This window comes from Triticum aestivum, chromosome 4D (genome assembly GCF_018294505.1).
Source record: "Triticum aestivum cultivar Chinese Spring chromosome 4D, IWGSC CS RefSeq v2.1, whole genome shotgun sequence".
NCBI lineage: Eukaryota > Viridiplantae > Streptophyta > Magnoliopsida > Poales > Poaceae > Triticum > Triticum aestivum.
This window is the reverse complement of record NC_057805.1, coordinates 46,180,113-46,200,266: the sequence shown is the minus strand read 5'-3', so window position 1 is coordinate 46,200,266 and position 20,154 is coordinate 46,180,113. Positions and strand designations below refer to the sequence as shown.

Genomic DNA, 20,154 nt, shown 5'->3' with positions numbered 1-20,154 from the left:
TGATCCGGGAATGCTCTGATTTTGTGTCACAAGTTTACAACCACATGCTTGCAAACCTTTTCGATCTAAATACATCAACTGTTGCATGTCAGCTACCAGCAAAAGATCATATGTAATTCAGATTTTTTTTATATAGATAATGACTGATGTTAAATTAATGATACGCTCACAACCAACAACACAACCCACCGCCACACATTAATGTAAACTAACGTCCACACAAAGAAACGACGAAAGATACGAGATGCTGAAAATCACTTAACTCCGAGCACACTAAGCACCGGCTTGAGCATCGATGCCCTCGTCGAACCCACGATCAGAGGATATTGTCAAGAAAGAGCCCGTCGCCGGAGGAAAGCCATGCTTCGTCGGCTTCCAAAAGGACAAAGTGTCAGATCCCAGATGGATCAGACATGGATTTGAGTAGAAACCACGAACAAAATTAGGGGGGGGGGGGGGGGGTGTATGGATCAGGAAGAACAGGCAGGAATTTGAGTATATAGTGTATGTATAAGTGTATATTGATGTAAAGCCAATAATTGGCAGAATATTTTATCGATACAAATCCATCTGCTCCTTATATAGCCCGAGGGTTACAGAGAGTGACTTGAAAACAGGAGTAATAATAAGGGTCTAAATGTATAAACGTTGACAGCTATTGGGTTCCTTCTCCAATAGCAATGTTGCTCCTCTATCTAGTAGACCGTCGTGACGCCATCCGTCTCCGCTTCCGGAGAAGGCCCCCTCCCCTAGGACACCGAATCGTTGGCAAGCAGAGGTGCTCACCTGAGCATGCATAGATAGTTCACTTGTGTACAGAACAAGACTAGGGCTTTGTTTGATCTTAGCCATAATACCTGTAACCATCTCAAATCAATACAAAACTCATCTGCCAGTGGAGCAAGAGAACATTAGCCTTACTGGCTCAGTTATCTTCTAATATCTCATTGATAATTTGCTTCTAATATGCAAGTTGTGCGAGACTCTGAGCCCTAACATGTGTTCTTATCTCGGCTGGATGCCATGCCAAGACATGGTATTAAATACGCAGGGAACTACTGGACTCATCTCACATGCATGATGCATGCCTTGGAGATGTGAGCTTGAGGGTCGTTCGTCCTAGGTAATCATGAGAAAGAGCTTGAGGGTCGTTCGTCATATACAAAATCATGGAAAAACCGAGTGACTCAGATTTTTCAATTGTAACTTTGTTTCAGTGCCGCTTAACAAAATTCAGCTAGAATGCAAAAAGTATGACCTAAGAAACTTCAGAACAAAATCCCCAACAGTCAATTATACCAGGCTAGAAATTTCAAAACTTCAAAGGTGATAAATAATCTGAAGATTGTCGAGATCGAGCACCAGATAGCAATCAGATGATGGAGTAGAAATGACGCTACAAAGTTGGGAGGGTGGCCACTTGCCATTGTAAAGCAAGAATATGCTTACAGACTTACGCTTTAAAAGGAAAAACAAAATGAGTTTCACTGAGCTCTGTTCTACTCCCTCCGTTCCTAAATATAAGTCTTTGTAGATATTCTACTATGGACATAAGAAGCAGAAAAATCAACCACAAACGGTTGTAGGCTGGAGAAACTAATGCATGGTCAAGAAGAAACGTCCGTGGATCTTCGACCATGTCCTTGATGCGGCGCAGAAACAGAAACGGTTGTAGGTACATCAAAGAATCTTGCAAGAATGTTGCCATCCACAACCACAGGGTGTTGGACGTTGGAATGCATTTCAAGAATCACTGACCGCATTATGCACAGATTTCGTTTCACTTGCAGAGTCCTAGAGTGTTTGTCGTGCAGAATCATGGGAAAACTTCACTGGAACCTTGTGTCACTAGAACTAGAATGCGGAAAGGATGACCTGAGAAACTTCAAAAGCTCATATAATTTGCTTGAATTCTACTGGATATTTAGACACGGCAATTGCACCATACTAGAAATTTTGAAATTGCAAATGTGGAAAATACACTGGAAACGTCAATACCAACCAGGCGTCACATGTTATAATTATTATCACGTTAAATGGCACAACAAAGTTGAAGAGGGTGTCCATTTGCTATTGTAAATCATAATATGTTTAGGGAACTACTACATCCCAGCAAGTATCACCTCAGAAAAGGGAAACGAATTTCGTTGATGTTTCTTCTACAATTCAGAGGCCAGCAACCGAATTCTCAATTGTTGGAGAAGCGACTACGGCATGAGTCAAAATTTTGTGTACAATTATTCCGAAATCGATGAGAAGCAATCTTTACCCCAGAAGTAACAAATGGAACTATATGTCAAGGAGCAACCTCCGTGGATCTTCAACCACGTCCTTGATGCGGCGCAGAAACAGAACAGCTTCTCTGCCATCTATCAGCCTATGGTCATATGTCAGTGCAAGGTACATCATTGGCCTCGCAAGGATGGAGCCATCCACAACCACAGGGCGTTGGACAATAGAATGCATTCCAAGAATTGCTGACTGCATTAGGCAAGGAATTAAGGGTTGAGTTAGGAGGTGAATTGTAGAATTTTAACAAAGAGACATAGAAGGCAGCAAACAAAACGAGAACCTGTGGAGGGTTGATGATAGGTGTGCTGATGAGACTTCCATAGACACCGCCGTTTGAGATCGTAAAGGTTCCCCCTGCCATCTCATCAATTGACAATGCCCCCTCAGTTGCCTTCTTTGCAAGGCTGTTTATCCCCTTCTCAATGTCAGCAAAGTTCATTCCTTCTGTATCACGGATAACAGGCACCACAAGACCCTAAAGCAAAATGACATTCATATCACATTATGACAGCAGGATGCATGGTAAAAACAACGCTGGTCGATCGGTAATTCAACCTAGAGAAGAAAAAGGTGCCAGTACCTTGGAAGTGCCAACAGCAACACTAACGTCAATGTAGTCTCTGTAGATGATGTCATCACCATCAATAACAGCATTGACAATTGGCTGATTTTGAAGCGCAGAAACAGCAGCCTTCAAAAAACAAGTGGATTTAGGACGACCCAGGAAATTACCAAACAATCGCTTAAGCTGCTCATCAGATTGCTACTACCTTAACAAAGCAGGACATCAGACCCAATTTGACACCATGCTTCTTAACAAACTCATCTTTGTAGTCAGTCCGCAGCTTCATCAAATTGGTCCTAATGCAATGAAGAAACAGTTGTAATAAAAATGGAACAACTTATTCAGGGACATATCAGCAGCGTATAATAAAATAAAGACATACCAAGAAAGCATTACTCCCTCCGTTCTAAAATAGATGACTCAACTTTATACTAAAGCTAGTACAAAGTCGAGTCATCTATTTTGGAACGGAGGGAGTAGAAGATAAGCACAAAGATGTAAACTCAATAGGACAACTATTATGGAACATAAATAATTTTTTCATACTCTTCCGACTAATTATTTTGGAGCATAACATGTTTGAAGCATACTTACACACTATTTATACTTGATACAGTTTAATGGTGCTTCGTTTACACTTCACAGACTCATCATGTCAACCCAAGGACATAATGGAGAGGGACATTGTTTTTGGAATAATTTTAGTGGAGAAATTTGGGCAAGTTTGGTGTAACTTAGGCTCACGCAGGTGCCAAAAGCCAGTGATGCATTCATGGGTACACCAACCACACTGACACTACAAAGGTACAGATATTAGAAAACAAACAACTGATGCACTTACATGTCAACTTCGTTGAATGTAGTCAGTAGTGCAAAAGTGTTCTGAGAATCCTTCAAACGATTTGCTATACGCTTCCTGAGCCTTGGCATTGACACCTGCACTTATCACAGTCCAAAAATGATGTATCCATAGCATGTCTGATCAACCATATATAACCAAATGCAATGAATGACCTTACCCGTCTCTCTCTTTCCTTTGGAGGGAGCTGAGGTTCTGAGGGGGAGGCTAGTTTTGACGCCTGTGGTTTGACAGATTCTACTTTTGGTGATTTTGCCTCGACCTTAGGTTTCTCTGCAGGAGGTGGTGGAGGGGTCTCCTTCTGGGAGGTCTCTTCAGATGGTGCAACATGGGCCTCACTTGGAGCAGCAGACTTAGATATCACGGCAACTTTGGTACCTGGAGTAACAGTGTCACCTTCACTGGCAATGAACTGCAAAGCACTGATGTGATCAGGAGAGTAACCATACTGCTAAATACACAATTGAGGTAACTTGTAGGGCGTGCAAAGCAAATTTGAAATCACAAAATGCATGGATGGCAGTCACCTTTTCAATTACCCCAGCTTCTGGACTGGAAACATCTATTGTAACCTGAAAATAGAATGGAGCACTTCCATTTTAAGGATCGTTCTATCACCAAGAACAGCAGAACAAACTAAAAACAGGTATTAGAATGGGAATGAATGAGCCAAAGCATCACCTTATCAGTTTCAATCTGAGCTATCGCCTCATCAGCTTCAACTCTATCACCAGGTTCTGCAGCAAATAACATGTCAGGGGCATAAACGTTGATAACTTGAATCACAGAGAGAGGCAGGTGCATACTCTTTAAGAAATTGGCAAGGGTTCCATCAGTTACAGATTCACCCATGAAGGGCACAACAGCTTCAACCAAGTCACCTTAAAACAAAGACAAGAGATGATAAAGAATTTGTCAGGCAACAATTCACAATTATTAATATCCTCTACAGGGCTGATATACCTTACCATTCTCTGAAGCAAATGATCTACTCCAAATTTGGTAAGGAGAAGCATTTCGAAGGAAATAGCGTTCACTACAACAAATCATTAAAGGTCATGCTTTATTCAATGGGAACAGTGGGCTTTATAACAGTGTAATAAGTGGTAACAACCACCAACTAAATACAATAAAGTTTAATGAGTAAATAAATTATATAGTACAAAGACAAAATGAAGCGCAAAGGTTACTCCCTACCATGTTGGCTTTGGAAGTCTCGGAACACCTGCAATGAAGATTGCAGGAAAGCATTAGTTCCTAAGGAAACTAACAGTAAGTCAGTAACCAACTTCGAACGTAACATCTGTAGAGCTACTAACCTTCAAGTAACTGAGTGCTGAAATGTCTGGCATGTCTAGAACTCTGGAGCAAACTTAATACCTGCAAGCGCACTAGAACCATTAGAACAATCTACCAACTTAAAGCATACAAAAGTAAATGAACAAAGGGAAACTATATAACTCTGTAGAAACAAATGAATGAGAAAGAAATTAGTTGTTGACACTAAGCAGTGCCATTTACTCATTTTTCTACTGGCTGTGCCACAGACAATGTGGTCTGGTCGTGCATGTCAGCAACAGAACAGTGGCAAAAACAAAATTTCGCAACAGAAAAGAAAAACAGAGGTTGTGTGATGTACTATTATGTTATCACTAGTATGTGAAGAACTCGGTCGTCCAAAAATAGAGTAACCAATGAAAAAAAATATAGAAACATGACCGTGTGGCACAGTTGGATTACCTTAGGGACCCACTTAATGTGTTAAAGGGAACTACACGTGCATTTTGAAAGTAAATGGATGTAGATGGACCCATTGCAAGTTCAAGGACCATAAGTCCACTTCATTCTTACTGCATCTTACAGTTGATTCAACCATCAACTGATGGCAAAATCCAACTAAAATAGTTAACAGATCAAAGAACATGCGTACAACAGAACACATCTGCATTTATGTACTCAGCTTAAGTGTGAAACTCTGAGCTCTAGTCTGCTCAGCCAGGTCTCAGAACTCCCAGGCTACAAGATTAAGTTTCATTAATGATGAATCGGCTCATCTAGTTGAGCCATAGTATGCAAGCTCACCGACACACATTCTCACAGCACCCCAAATTCCTAAACCATATCAATAACTCACATTCACTTTGCAGCATACAGGTTTCGTTCGATATCTAGAAATTATCATAGCCTGACTCTGCCGAATAAGGACAAAATCAATTGTGGAAGCAAGCAATAATTCGGTATGTACTCTGATCGTCACAGGTTATTCCTTCAACGAGGCTTAACAATCCTCTACAGATCAAACCAAGATTAACTTTGTCCAAAAAAAAATTCAAGATTATCTGACACAAAAACGACAAAATCTCTACAACCCCTATTCTGCACAGAAGACATAGAAGAGACAGAAAATCGCCTCTACAGCAACCAAATCCTAGTGGTTAAACCATCAAACGATGGCAAAATAAAACTTAACTAGTCTGATCTGAGCCCTGAGCTCTATTGTGCTCACCCAGGTCATATCCTGCAAGAACTCCTACACATATCCTCCACAACCAGTTTAGTTGACCCACTCAACTTTTTAAGGGACCTAAGCGTACATTTAAAAGTGAATGGATGTAGATGGACCTGATGCAAGTTCAAGGATCATAAGTGCACCTTATTCTTATTGCATCACATAGTTGAGTAAATCATCAAACAATGGCAAAATCAAACTAAACCGGTGAACAGATCACAGAAATGGTTACAAAAAAAACCCATCTACATTTGACAGGTTAGTTTGTGCAGAGCGCTAGTCTACTCAACCAGGTCAGGTCAATGAACTGCAAGGCTACATTACTTAGTTTCAGACATGACGAGTTCCCTCACCTAGTTGAACTACAGGTGATCAAGTTGCCCTACACGCATCCCTGAAACACCTCGAATTTCTCAACCATACCAACAACTCGCATTCACTTTGCAGCATAATACATGTCTCGGTCGATATCTAGAAACCATCAACCTGAACTGTGCCGAAAAAGGCCAAGTCCAAGCGTGGAAGCAAGCAACAATCTGGTAGTACGATCTCCGATCGCCGCAGGGGTATTCCTTCATCACGGTTCAACAATCCTCTACGGATCAAAACAAAATCAAGACTATCTGACGCGAAAAAAGGGTAAAACCTGTACGCCCCTACACGACGTCAAAATCAGACACGCCCACGCGTGCCACACTCGCCGTAAAACGATCCGAAGAAAATCAATTCTGCGCAGGCGACGTAGAAGATACAGAAATCCTGTTCGCACAAAAAATACGAGGAAAGCGACGGTAAATCGCCCCCATGGCAACCAAGCCCGTCCGCGGAAACCGCCCGGCGGATGATCCCCAATCCGGCCGAATCACCGCATCAGATCACCCGGAACATAGATACATGTATGAGAGGAAAAGGAGAAGAGGGAGGGAGGGGTTACGGCGGCGGGGCGGCGGAGGAGGAGGCGGGACGCCAGACGGGACGCCATTCGCCGGGGATGGGGGAGGGGGAGGGGTCGTCGATCTGCGAGGGCAACAAGGTGGGGGAGGAAGGGAATGCGGCCTCTCCTAGGATGGATGGGATTCTATTCTGTTTCGCCCCTTCGCTTTTGTAAATGGTCTTGGTACAGGAAGCAAAAAGATATTGTTGTTAACCTAAAACTAACTCGGGGCAATTTGTCGCCGCGTCCAGGAGTGGATGCACGCCTCTGCCTAAAGTAACCCCTTCTTCCTGTACCCATTGTTAACCTAAAACTAACTCGGTACAGGACGCGGCTTTTTGCTCTAGGTGCATATGCACCCATTGTCAAAAACACACATTTTGAAAGTTGAAAAATTCGGAACAAAAATCCCGCGTGTATATCCGGACAATTTTATGTCCGTTCACAAGGTTTCGGTGAAAAACGACGTTTTTTGTGGCTTGTGTAAAAAAGATAAAGAAATGCCTCGTGAATAGTTAGAATGAAGCATCGGAAATTGTCTTTTTTACGCAAGCCATAAAAAACGTCGTTTTTCACCGAAACCTTGTGAACGGACATAAAATGTCCGGATATACACGCGGGATTTTTGTTCCGAATTTTTCAACTTTTCGTAATGTGTATTTCAACAATAGGTGCATATGCACGTAGGAGCAAAAGGGAATATCCGGATTCATCGCCAAAATTGTCATGTTCGATTGAAGAAATTGCCATTTTCTTTGCAATGTAATTTCCATGAAAAACGTTTGTACTGTCATCCTCTTCCAGCGAACGTTCACTGAATAACATTACCCGTATATTTTGCGGGACAAATTTCCGATGTATTCATCATCCATCACGACAGTACAAGGAACACTGAAGTTAACAAAAATTACATTCATGTCCGTAGATCACCTAACGACGACTACAAACATTGGAGCGAGCCGAAGGTGCGTTGCCTCATCCCCCTCTCCCTCCGGTCGAGCAAAACTTGTTTTAATAGACAGTCAGGAAGTTATCATGCGAAGGCCTCACATGGTCATCGCACCAAAACAGCAACCGACGAAGGATTCCATAGAGATCCAGCAAAGACCAAAATCGACCAAATCCCACGAGATCCACGAAATGCACACCTCCACATGCCCTCCGACGACGATAGACGCATCACTGAGACGGGATCTAGGTGGGGAGGAACATATTCCATCTTCATAGAACCGCCACCACCTCGCCTTCTTGAGGATGACACAAACATAGTAAAAAAGAAAAACAGAGCATGAACCCTCCCGGGGGCAAGGACCAAGATCCACCGCACCTTCATGGCCCTGAAGACAGCCCGGCGGCAATGTCGATGGGAGGGAGGGAAACCTAATCACCTCGGCAGGAGCAGGGACAAGACCTTCCATCTTGACATTGTATGTATGCACAGAGTTGATACTGCACTTATGCACAGTGCTTCCATCTTGACCGCTTGTTGTTGATCGGAGCCTCACAAAGACCAAGTCAGGCTACTGTAGCCGTGACTTTGCTTGGTGAAGGACCCACTTGGCTGGGTGCGTCAATTTATTTCCCCAAATCCAAGAAGTATACTTTTTTTTACGTAACTAGGTAATTGCCCGCGCGTTGTAATAATAGGAGTATAAATATTCTAATAGGTTAGCCCATGACTATATGCCTATTATTACATTTCATATCATTTCACAACCTACTTGTTTTCTTAGTTAGACGGATAAACACGTTTATACTCAATGCTTGCTATTGCAATCATACCTTTTACCGTATAGTACTTCCAAGACGTAAGATCGATATGTGCACGGAGTCTAAAATCTTAGCAAACTTTTGTATGTAATCGCCAAGATTTACCTAATATCTTATTTGTAAGCATTTTTTATAAGAATTTATTGACTTACCAGAGAAAATATTTGTATTTTGGTAAGTTAATAAAATGTGGGATAATTGATTATATTTTCAGGGAAATTGATGGGAGAAAATTCAGAGATGGGAGAAAAATATCAAAGAGAAGGAAGGGGGGGGGGGGGCATATATAAGGTTAGACGAAGGAGAGGTGAAATGACACCTTATATTCTTTTTAAGTAATAATAAGTAGAGATAATGGCCAGCATAGCACAACGTATGTCAGTTGGTAGCGGTATGGAGTTTGTCCGCCGGCAGGAACTTGTTGCGGGTCGACGATTTCCGATAATTGTTCAACGTCTGGCGGCTGCCAATCTAGACGGGCCAACAAGAAACAATTCATGGTCGTCCTTGGGAAACTTCCTTGTTTCCTTCCACTGTAACTTCTCTTTCCTCTCCCTTGCACGACGGCTCTCTGCCATGAGGAGCATGCACCGTACGAGTACGACCATGACCTCACGAGTTTAACCCAACACGTATTTTCAGTCGCAAGAAACAACAACAACACATATTTCGTCTCTTATGGGGATTTCAGGTCATCTAGTAATCAGGACATGCATGTTTCATCAATATCCTAGATTCCTAAGAGTAAATTTCATTTTGTACTCCTAATTCATGTTTGTGTCATGACCTCTGATGAGTAAATAGGCAGTTTTTCGATTAAATTAATTCATGAATGAATCATGAGCATGACATGGACAGCATTGATAACACACTGATTACGATCTAACAGAGCATGTACTACGCACATAGTAGAAACATCTACTGCTAGTACTGCTACAACAGAAAGAAACACGAGAGGAATAAACGATGTATACCCTTCAATCGGCCACGCGTCGGCGGTGGCGGTGGCAGCAGCCGCGGCATCCTCAGCGGCCTTCTTGTCGGCCTCGGCCTTCTCAGCGGCGGCACGGTCGGCGTCGGTCGACATGGTGATGACGAAGGTGATGCGGACGTAGATGAACAGAAGCGAGCAGTCGCGTAGTCGCTACCCAAAAACCTAATCGCCCCTCTCCCATACAGGATCCGGAGAGGCGGTGTACGCGGTGAATGGGATGGAGTCGCCGGCGGCAGCAGAGGAACAACGTGGGCGTGGAGGCGGAGATGGAGATGCGTTCTGTTTTCGCGGCGGCTAGGGTTGGCAGCGCCCGCGCGTGGAGAGACGTGGGCTGAACCCACGTCCAAGTCGATAGCCCATGATCCGACGTCTCAGATCGTGGCCCTACCCTGACCGGCAAAAAGAAGCGCATAGGAGTGAGCTCGGCTCGGCTCAATCCCGCGGCGCGGCCGCGGCGCCGGCGGTGCGGCAAGCGGAGGAGGAGTGCGCGAGGGCTTCTTTTCTTCTCAAGCTCCAATAGCATGAGGGAGAGAATCCCTTATAAACCACTCCAACTCTCCTTCCACTTCGGGGGTGGGACTAAACTTCCCACCACGTTGTCATGCCACCTACATGGGCCCTTAGAGATTAAATCTGAAATTGTCATATGGGCTCTAGGCCCATCTCATATTTCAACAACCTCATTAGTAGATTTTGGACCTTGATTGGTGTCGAACGTCAGGTGTGACCACATGACAACTCCGAACGTTTTTTATGACAAGTTAAATGACGTGAGAATGGCAACTTTATTTGCCAACCATGGCAACTTTCGTGATTCGGTTTATTTTTGACAGGAACTTGTCGTCTGCCACTAGAATTTATCATCCTTGTGTGAGTGGAATTGCCATCGAAAAACTTCAGGGCCGGAGTGCCACGCATCTGACGTGGGGCACTTGATCACAGGCACCAAACAGTTTCACCCGAAGTCACCGAAATATCTGAAGTTCAAACCTTTTGTATATAACAGTTTGATCGAGTATTTTCAGTCATTCTCACTGAGATGTGCTAAAAGTGAGTAAGAGCATCTCTAGCAGACCCCTAAAATCACAAACTGCAAAACTGGGATACGGTTTGGAAAAAGTGCATTTTAAGGGTTCGTTTTAACTGCGGCCGAACAGATACTGTAAAACAAACTGTAAAACTGGAAAAAGAGCTCCTTCCTCCAGTCCGGCCGCTGCCGCCCCTTCCCCCAGCCGGCCGCGCCGGCCACGTCGGTCGCGCCCCATCGCCCGCAGGCCATGCCGCGTCGCCCGTCAGCCGCGCCCCGTGGCCCGTCAGCCGCGCCCCGCCCCTGTCGGCCGCGCCCCATCACCGCGCCGGCCACGCCCCGCCGCCTTGCCAGCCGAGTCGTGCCCCTTTGCCTGCCGCGCCGGGAGGATTCCGGCGGTCAGGCTGAGGTCATGGGAGGCCACGGCTATGCCGAGCTCGTCCAATTCGAACCGGCGGCGATCGATTGCGGCGCCTAGCGGCCTTTTCCGGTGAGCGGTGATGAATTCCGGCGAGTTTAGGGCGGATTCCGGCAAACTCCGCGGCGGCGTGTTTGCTCCAACGAGGTTTGACCGGTATACGGGGCCCCCTAGATTCCGCCTTCCAACCTCCAAAGATAAGGGTTTCGTGTGTGCATTTGCGGTGGCCCTTAAAAAATTTACGGGTTGGACCACTTTTACGGTTTCTGTTCTGGACACTTTTTTCACCCAAAACTGTAAAACGCAAAAAAATTACGGGTTTGACCACTTATGCGGGGTCTGCTAGAGATGCTCTAACAACCTGATTTTTGTTGAAGGCTATATATGCCCCCACTCACTTCACCAGTACCTCTCGAAGCAGACACATTACACATCCATATTTCTGAGAGAGAACTCCCACTCCTTATGCTGATTTCAAAGGGATTCCACTCCAACCATCAATCCTTTGATTTCTAGTCACCTGCTTTCCACCCCCAAAAAATTTGTGAGAGAGTGTCGGGTGTTGAGGACATTATATTTTGAAGTACAAGAGCAAGGAGTTCATCATGAACAAACACCATTTATTACCATTTGGAGGGTGGTGCCTCCTAGATTGGCTAGGTGTGCTTGGGAGTCTCCAAATCGTGGGAGAAACCAAGATGTTTGTGAGGGAAAGGAGATCGCCTATGTCGTGAAGATCTACTCGAGCGAGGCCAGCCCTATGTGGGCGTAACCTATGGAGGGCAAGATTGCTTCTTTGTGGACCCTTCATGGGTGCGAGCCCTCCATGGAATCTCGCTACTGTGATCTTTTGAGATCGAAGCCTCCATCAACGTGGACGTACAATAGGAACACCTATCGAAACCATGGATCAAAAAATCTTCCGTGTCACCGTTGCGTTTGTGATTCTCTAAACCCATCTCTTTACATTATTATGAATTGCAATGTCTTTGCTTTTTGCTGTCTATGCTCTAGACTTGCATGTGTCAGATGTTATTTAACTTGCTAGAAATTGCTAAAATCTGCCAAGAACTAAAATTGGGAAAAGAGTCCATTAATTTTGGCAAGTAGTTTAATCAACCCTCGCTAGACATACTTTCGCTCCTACAGGATCCACCAAAAGACAACCATTGACTGGATCATGCGAGATCGGCCGAAGACACACCTCCACACGCTCTTCGACGAGGCTATTCACACCACCAGGACAGGGACTAGGCGAGGAGAACCTTATACCATCTTTAGGGAGGCGTCAGCCACCTCGTCTCCCTTAGCATGATACAAACCCTAAACGGACACAAAGGACGTCTAAAATAAAGTAGGAGCCCTCCCGTCGACAAGGGCCGAGATCTATTGCGCCTCCATGGCGTAGGCCATAGGAGACAAGCTAGACCTGCGCCGCCGCCGGCAGGAGGTGAGAAACCATAGCCGCCCTCAGACTCACAAGAGCACAGCCGAACGGGTATGAGGCTAATAGCACTAAGGCTTGCCCCCTCCCCCTTGATTATGCCCTCACCGATGTTTCCATGCTAGAGGCAGAGAAGATGAGGATGGCATTTCCCAGCAAAGTGACATGGAGTATCGACGATATAAAGGGTTCATTTGAAGGACAACGGCCGACTGCGTGGACGTACGTCTCCTCATGCCACATGAGACCTAGGGCGGCATCAGACAACGACAGGAGAAGGGGTCGAGATGGGGTCAAAAGCGAAGGCGGAGAGGAACAACAACGAGAGCGACGCCACCGCCGGCACCGACGGAGACAAATCTTGGCACTAGGGTTGTTTTTTTTTGTTTTATGAGGAGTTTTTTGGTCCTGTTTTATATTTATTCCTCGATTCTTTTTATTTAAGTTTTGTTTTTAATTTTCTGCATTCCTTTTACTATTTTTTTCTTTTTTCTTTTCTATATTTGTATATTTATTAATTTATTCGTTTTTAATTTTTTACTTCTTCCTTTATATTTATTTTGTATGGGAAAATAAAGTACACAATTTTTCTAGAGCCACATGAACAATTTTTTAGACAAGTGAACATTTGTTTTTATAAAAATACAGGAGCATCTTTACAAAAGTGCATGAATATTTTTAACAGAATGAATATTCTCTTAAAGTATACTTATTACTCCTAATTTTTAATGGTGTGAACATTTTTTTAGGCAAGTGAACATTTTATTTAACTAGATATTTTTATGTGCTGGCTGGTACAGCGACAGATGTGCTTATTAGGCTGGCCCAACATGTGTCCGGCGCACCCCTTGATTTAAGGCAGAAACCCTAATTATCTGGTACAGCGACATATCTTCATGATGTTCCTTAAGATTTTTTCTTAAAGTATATACGTGCTGGCTGGTACAGCGGCACCCTTGATTTAAGGCAGAAACCCTAAGTTGATGTAAAAGAAAGGCAGAAACCCTAATTATCTGGTACATGTACAGCGACAGATGTTCATGATATGATACGGTAGTACCTGTACGGGCCGAAACCCTAATATAATCTCATATCAAGCTGCGTAATGACGGCGTCGACGAAACGTCCACGCCAGCGCGCATGGCCGGGCCTAGCGCCAGACGTCCTGCGCGACGTCCGCTCCCGGCTCCCGTCCCTCGCCGACCGCGTCCGCCTCCGCGCCATCTGCCGCCCATGGCGCACGGGCGTCAAGCTCCAGCCGTGCCGGGCCCCTCCGCATCTCCCCTGGCTCGCCCTCCCGGACGGCACCGCCTTGGACTTCGCCCACAACAGCGCGTACCGTCTGCGTATCCCAAACGACGACGGCCCCTGCTACAGCGCCGGCGAGAGCATGTTCTTCCACCACGGCAACGACGGGCGGTGCTCCGTGGTCAACGGGTTCTCCGGCGCCGCGACGCCTCTCCCCGAGCTGGCCGAACTCCTACGGTCTCACATGGTAAATCCATGCGACGAGAAAAAGTTCGAGTCCAAGCGGTCTGAGAATATGAGGATCAAGAAGGTGGCGATGTCATCCGTGGCAGCCTCGCCGAACCATCAACGCCTCGTGGCCGTTCTAGCCAGTAACTGCTCCAAATCCAGAGTCTTTATCTCCACGTGCCGACCGGCCGGCGAGATCAACTCGTGCATTGTGACGCAGGAGACATCCACCATCCTCGACGTCGCCTTCTTCCAAGGGAAGATGTACGCGCAGGTCAAGATATTCCAGGAGCTCCTCGCCGTCGAACTCAGCGACGGCTGGCTCGACAAGCCGCCGACGCCGCCCGGCGTCCAACCTCAAGTGAAAGCGTTCACATCATGGATATGGCCCCCTGACCTCCAACCGGACATGTATCTGAAACAATTCTCCCACGACAATAGCCCGAACGAGCAAGTACAGCAATATCTAGTGGAATCCAACAGCAAGCTGCTGCTGGTGAGGAGATATTTCCGGGCCCCACCCCCGCAAATTGGCCGCAAACAACATTTAAGTTGCCGGTTCGAGGTGCTCGAGGCGGACCTCACGGACGGTCCCGGCCTTGGCCTGTGGAAGAAGGCCCGCAGCCTCGACGGCTGGGCGCTCTTTGTGGGCGCCACGTGCTCCAAGTCTTTCCGTGCTAGTGATGTTGATGGAGCTCGAGGAGATTGTGTCTACTTCCTGCTCGATCATGGCAATCCCCTTGGCCACGCCGGCGTGTACAGCGTGGTGCACAGGACGATCGTGCCGTTCATGCCACCGTCGCGGAGGGTAAAGCCAAAGAGATGGTCATGGGATAACCTGAGGTTTCCGGCATGGTTTTTCCCGGTTGAAGTTTAGTTCTATTCCGTATTTAGCAGTAACCGTAACTAGCGTCACATGCTGGTAATTTTGAGAAAACTAGATGATTCCCCACGCGTTGCTGCGTGATTTTTTTCATGAATTTTGTGGGAAAGATTAGCATCCAAACTGACGTGCCATAAACTACTGAATTGCACATTCTGCATCATAGTGTGGAGGTTTGTAGAAAATGTCCGGATGATATCAACAGAGTTGATGTGGATAATTGTAGTCTCACATGGTGATATATCCTTTTGTGTCCCTCAAAACACCTAGAAGATGAGAATGTTTCCTAGTTACAATAGGTGGCGATTGTTAAGGGGTTGCGGAAATGGCCCTGGCATGAATTATATGTATACTATCAATTCAACATGTAGATCATGATTTATCATATACATTTGCATTAATCGTAGGTATTTATTTTTTGGAAAAAGGGTAACCCCGATCTCTGCATCATCATGATACATGAATCATCAAAATGGTGCGATGGCACCCGGGAGCCCCGGCACCCTCTTATCTGGCGCGTCCGTCTTTTTTAAGGTTCATGCAGTGGCGCAGGAGCAGCAAGCCATTAGCGGTGGCAGGTTTAATTAAGCAGATAATTCAGAGTATTCGACAGGATCAGTCATAGGCTGTGTGACACAGAGTAGGCTTTTGCAGGAGAGGTCAAACAATGCACCGTGGTAGGCCTGGCCGGATACCCCAGTGGACCATAGTTGAAAGAACATGTCATGGCTTTTGCATGCGGCGACCGAGGGACATCGAGAGCAACTAGTTGGCGAGCGCTCCTTCGGAGCGTTATGAACGAACGGTTCGCGAGCGCTCCGCGCGTGACACTTGTCGCGCGCGGGGCGTTCCCGCGAGGGAAAAATAGTCAACGCTCCGTTGCAGTTATTGCGCATTGTCGCTTGCCTAAATACTTGTGATATACGCTGGTGAAATACAGTCGCTGGCACAGATCCACATGTGTTTGAATGGTGTTGATTTAGGGAGCATCTGAGCCTGGTTGCAAAATCGAATATTCGTTCTTATCCCCCTTTGTTTGTACCATCCCTAGTCATTTAATTATGTATTGTAAGCAATTAAACAGATAAGAAAAATAGAGGGGAAACATATGAACCTGATGGCAAAAACGAACATGAAAAAGGTAGTACATGTGAAGAAGTTCTCCGGATGCCCTCGTCTTTACATATCACATAAACAAATGCACTAAAAGTTGACAAATCCCTCATTTAAAAAAAAGTGGACAAATTGGATATAGCAAAGGTTGCACTAAATAGGATGTAGTTTAAAAATAAGATTAATGAGAAATGCTAAGGCATAGTTGCCCTATTCGTTCATTCGAAAAATACTTGCCATCAGGATTCAGTTCGGGAGTTGCGAAGAACATAAGAGCAGATGTGACATTAATTTCTTCTCAAATTCAGATTAAAGATCCTGTGGTGGATGCATACCAGTAACAAGACGCTCGCGCATACGAGAAGAGTAACAACCAGACACAGAGATTATGCAAAAGGAAACCGTCTCAATAATATCGTCTTTTGCCACAATAAAATGAAAGATTAAACCGATCTCAATCTCTGGATCTAGTACGAATAGAGTTTACAAACCCTAGCCTTACAAATTGAAATCTCTCTATATGGTGGTGTTTTCGATGAAAGGATGAAAGATCGTTATGCATAGGAAGCTAGAAGTTGGAAAGTGATTATGCAAAATTCCCTTGATTGATTCTGTTACACATCAGGGTATACATAGAGAGGGAGAGAGAGTCCCGAGAGATGTGGCACGCGGGCCCTCAGATCCTACAATCTAGGATCGTTACAACATGCCAATATAACGTTACAAGTGGTACAAAAATACACAAGTTAACACCCCCCCCCCAAGCCGGAACTCCATTTGGAAGGATGTTCAGGCTGGATCGAAAGTCGGTGAACAATGGCGAGGGCAAGCCCTTGGTGAAGATGTCGGCATATTGGGAGCTGGAAGGCACATGCAAGACGCGCACTTCGCCAAGAGCCACTCGATCCCGAACGAAGTGTAGATCAATCTCAATGTGCTTGGTCCGTTGATGCTGAACCGGATTGCTCGCGAGGTAGGAAGCACTGATGTTGTCACAATACACCATGGTGGCACGTGTGGGAGGAACCTTGAGCTCATGAAGAAGGTGCCGGAGCCAACAAGATTCAGCCACACAATTTGCAACACCACGATATTCAGCCTCGGCACTGGATCGTGAGATGGTGGGCTGTCTCTTGGATGACCATGAGATGAGGTTTGCTCCAAGGAACACACAAAAACCGGAGGTGGACTTGCGCGTGTCTGGACACCCGGCCCAATCAGCATCGGTGTAGGCAATGAGGTCCTTGGAAGGAGACCGAAAAAGCTGAAGGCCATAATGGGAGGTGCCCTGTAAGTATCGTAGAATGCGCTTCACAAGCTGCATGTGTATGTCGCGAGGAGCATGCATGAATAAGCAAGCTTGTTGGACAGCATATGTGATGTCCGGGCGTGTGAGGGTAAGATATTGTAGGGCGCCGGTGATGCTACGATAGTGGGTCCGATTAGAGAGGAGATGGCCCTCATGGGAGGAAAGTTTAGAGCTTGTGTCAACCGGTGTGGAAACGGGCTTACAGTTGAGCATGTTGGCGCGTTGAAGAAGCTCTAGTGTGTACTGTTGTTGGCATAGGAAGAGGCCGGACTGGTTGGTAGTAACATTGATGCCGAGGAAATGGTGCAAAGTGCCAAGATCAGTCATGGCAAACTCCCGCTTGAGAGAGTTGATAATGTGGGTGAGGGTGTGAGGAGAGCTCGCGGTGAGGATGATGTCATCCACATATACAAGGAGGTATGCAAGGGAGTTACCATGGTGTAGGATGAAGAGGGAGGTGTCACTCTTGGATGCCCGAAACCCAAGAGATAAGAGAAAGGCTTGGAAGCGCAAGAACCACGTCCGAGGAGCTTGCTTAAGACCATAGAGTGACTTGTGGAGAAGACACACATGGTCCGGCTTGGAGGAGTCCACAAAACCAGCCGGTTGCGAGCAATACACAGTCTCATTGAGCTCACCATGGAGAAATGCATTCTTGACGTCAAGTTGATGGATGGGCCATGAATGAGAGGTGGCAAGACTCAAGACCACCCGAATAGTTGCTGGCTTGACCACCGGACTGAAAGTTTCATCATAGTCCACACCCTCTTGTTGTGTGAAGCCACGAATGACCCACCGTGCCTTGTACCGTGCCAAAGACCCATCCGTGTTGAATTTGTGCCGAAAAATCCACTTGCCCGTGACCACATTCGCACCTGCAGGCTTAGGCACCAAAGACCAAGTGAAGTTGTTCATTAATGCATTAAACTCATCTAACATTGCTTGACGCCAATGGGGATCCTTGAGGGCGGATTTATACGTGGGAGGAATGGAGGAGATGGTGGAGGAGGCGTCGGCAAGAAAGAGCCATTTAGGCATTATGTAACCGGTTTTGGCACGTGTGGTCATGCGGTGTGCATTGTTGGGTGGCTGTATCGGAATGGCACGGGGTGGAAGAGGTGGCGAAGGCGTACTGGGTGGCGAGCGGTTCGAGGAGGATCCGGTGGGACCGGGCGAGGCTACAGGAGTTGGACCAGAAGCAGTAGCCAGTGGCGAGGCGTTGGGAACGAGCGAGCCAGGGGCGGGAGTGGGCGTGTGATCCGAGAGGGATGCGGCGGGACCAGGCGAGGTAGGTGGGGTGGTTGGCGCGTGATCCGATGGGGATGCGGCAGGACCGGGCTGGGAAGATTCGCTGGTGGACTCGTGATCCGAGGACGATCCGGACGCGGGGGACGAGGGAGTGGGCACAGCGGGCGGCGTGGGAGGAAACGGTTGGCCGGGAGCGGAAGCTGGTGGGTGGTGGGGCCCAGGCGGGGTAGGTGGGATGGATCCAGGAGGGAAGGCGGGGCTGGGCAGGCGGGTTGCATGGGGATCCTTTGTGGACGTGACGGTGGTGTGGTCCGGCATGCTGCAAGTGTATGGAAAAAATTGTTTCATCGAATATAACGTGGCGAGAGACGATGACGCGGCGGGTGGCGAGGTCGAAACACCGATAACCCTTGTGTTCAAGGGCATAGCCAAGGAAAACGCAGCGGGACGAACGGGGGGCGAGCTTGTTATCCATGGTGGCGTATTGGTTCGGGAAGCATAAGCATCCGAAGACATGAAGGTGGTCATATGTGGGTGCAACACCATAGAGGAGATAATGAGGGGTGTGGGGCACAATGACACGCGAGGGACGCCGGTTGAGGAGGTATGTGGCGGTGTGTAGGGCTTCAACCCAAAAGGGTGGTGTGAGGGTGGCTTGAAGAAGAAGGGTGCGCATGACATCATTAGTTGTGCGAATCATTCGTTCCGCTTTGCCATTTTGGGGGGAAGTATGGGGGCAAGAGAAGCGATAGGCAATGTCGTTGGAGGAGAAGAAGGCGCGAAGAGATGTGTTGATAAATTCACCACCGTTGTCACACTGCATGCTTTTGATGATTACGTGGAATTGGGTGTAAATAAATGTAAAAAAGCATTGGAGAACTGTGGAAGTTTCGGATTTGTTGTGAAGGGGGAAGGTCCACGAGTAATGTGTAAAATCATCAAGCACCACAAGATAGTATTGGAAACCAGAGAAGCTAACAACAGGTGATGTCCATAAATCACAGTGTATTAAATCAAAAGGGGCATAAGTTTTGCTAAAGGAAGAGGGAAAAGGTAAACGAGGCTGGCGGCCAAGTTGGCAAGCGCTACATGGAGAGTGAGGAGCCTTATTACAATCTAACGAAAAATGCTTAGACAGGGAAGAAAAGGTGTGGACGCCGGGATGCCCAAGGCGACGATGCCACAAGTCCGAGGGTGTGGCGGCGAGGAGAGCGGACGCCGGCGCCGGTTTATTGCCAACAAAGGGGTAGAGATCTCCATTGCTAACGGAGATCATGAGAACTCGTCGAGTGCGAAGATCCTTCACAAGAAAA

General features: G+C 46.5%; 1 protein-coding gene across 1 annotated transcript; it reads right to left on the bottom strand.

The window, feature by feature from the left end:
* Window positions 1-1,991: 1,991 nt before the first annotated feature.
* LOC123096080 (dihydrolipoyllysine-residue succinyltransferase component of 2-oxoglutarate dehydrogenase complex 1, mitochondrial) lies at window positions 1,992-7,391 on the bottom strand. Its single transcript, XM_044517678.1, has 13 exons — window positions 7,160-7,391; window positions 5,036-5,096; window positions 4,914-4,941; window positions 4,685-4,752; window positions 4,523-4,597; window positions 4,398-4,453; window positions 4,244-4,288; window positions 3,877-4,128; window positions 3,699-3,793; window positions 3,063-3,153; window positions 2,873-2,983; window positions 2,573-2,767; window positions 1,992-2,481 (listed from the first exon to the last, which is right to left on the bottom strand). Exons 1-13 carry the CDS (start codon window positions 7,205-7,207, stop codon window positions 2,290-2,292), a joined length of 1,317 nt encoding a protein of 438 aa, XP_044373613.1. The 5' UTR covers window positions 7,208-7,391; the 3' UTR covers window positions 1,992-2,289.
* Between the last annotated feature and the right edge of the window lie 12,763 nt (window positions 7,392-20,154).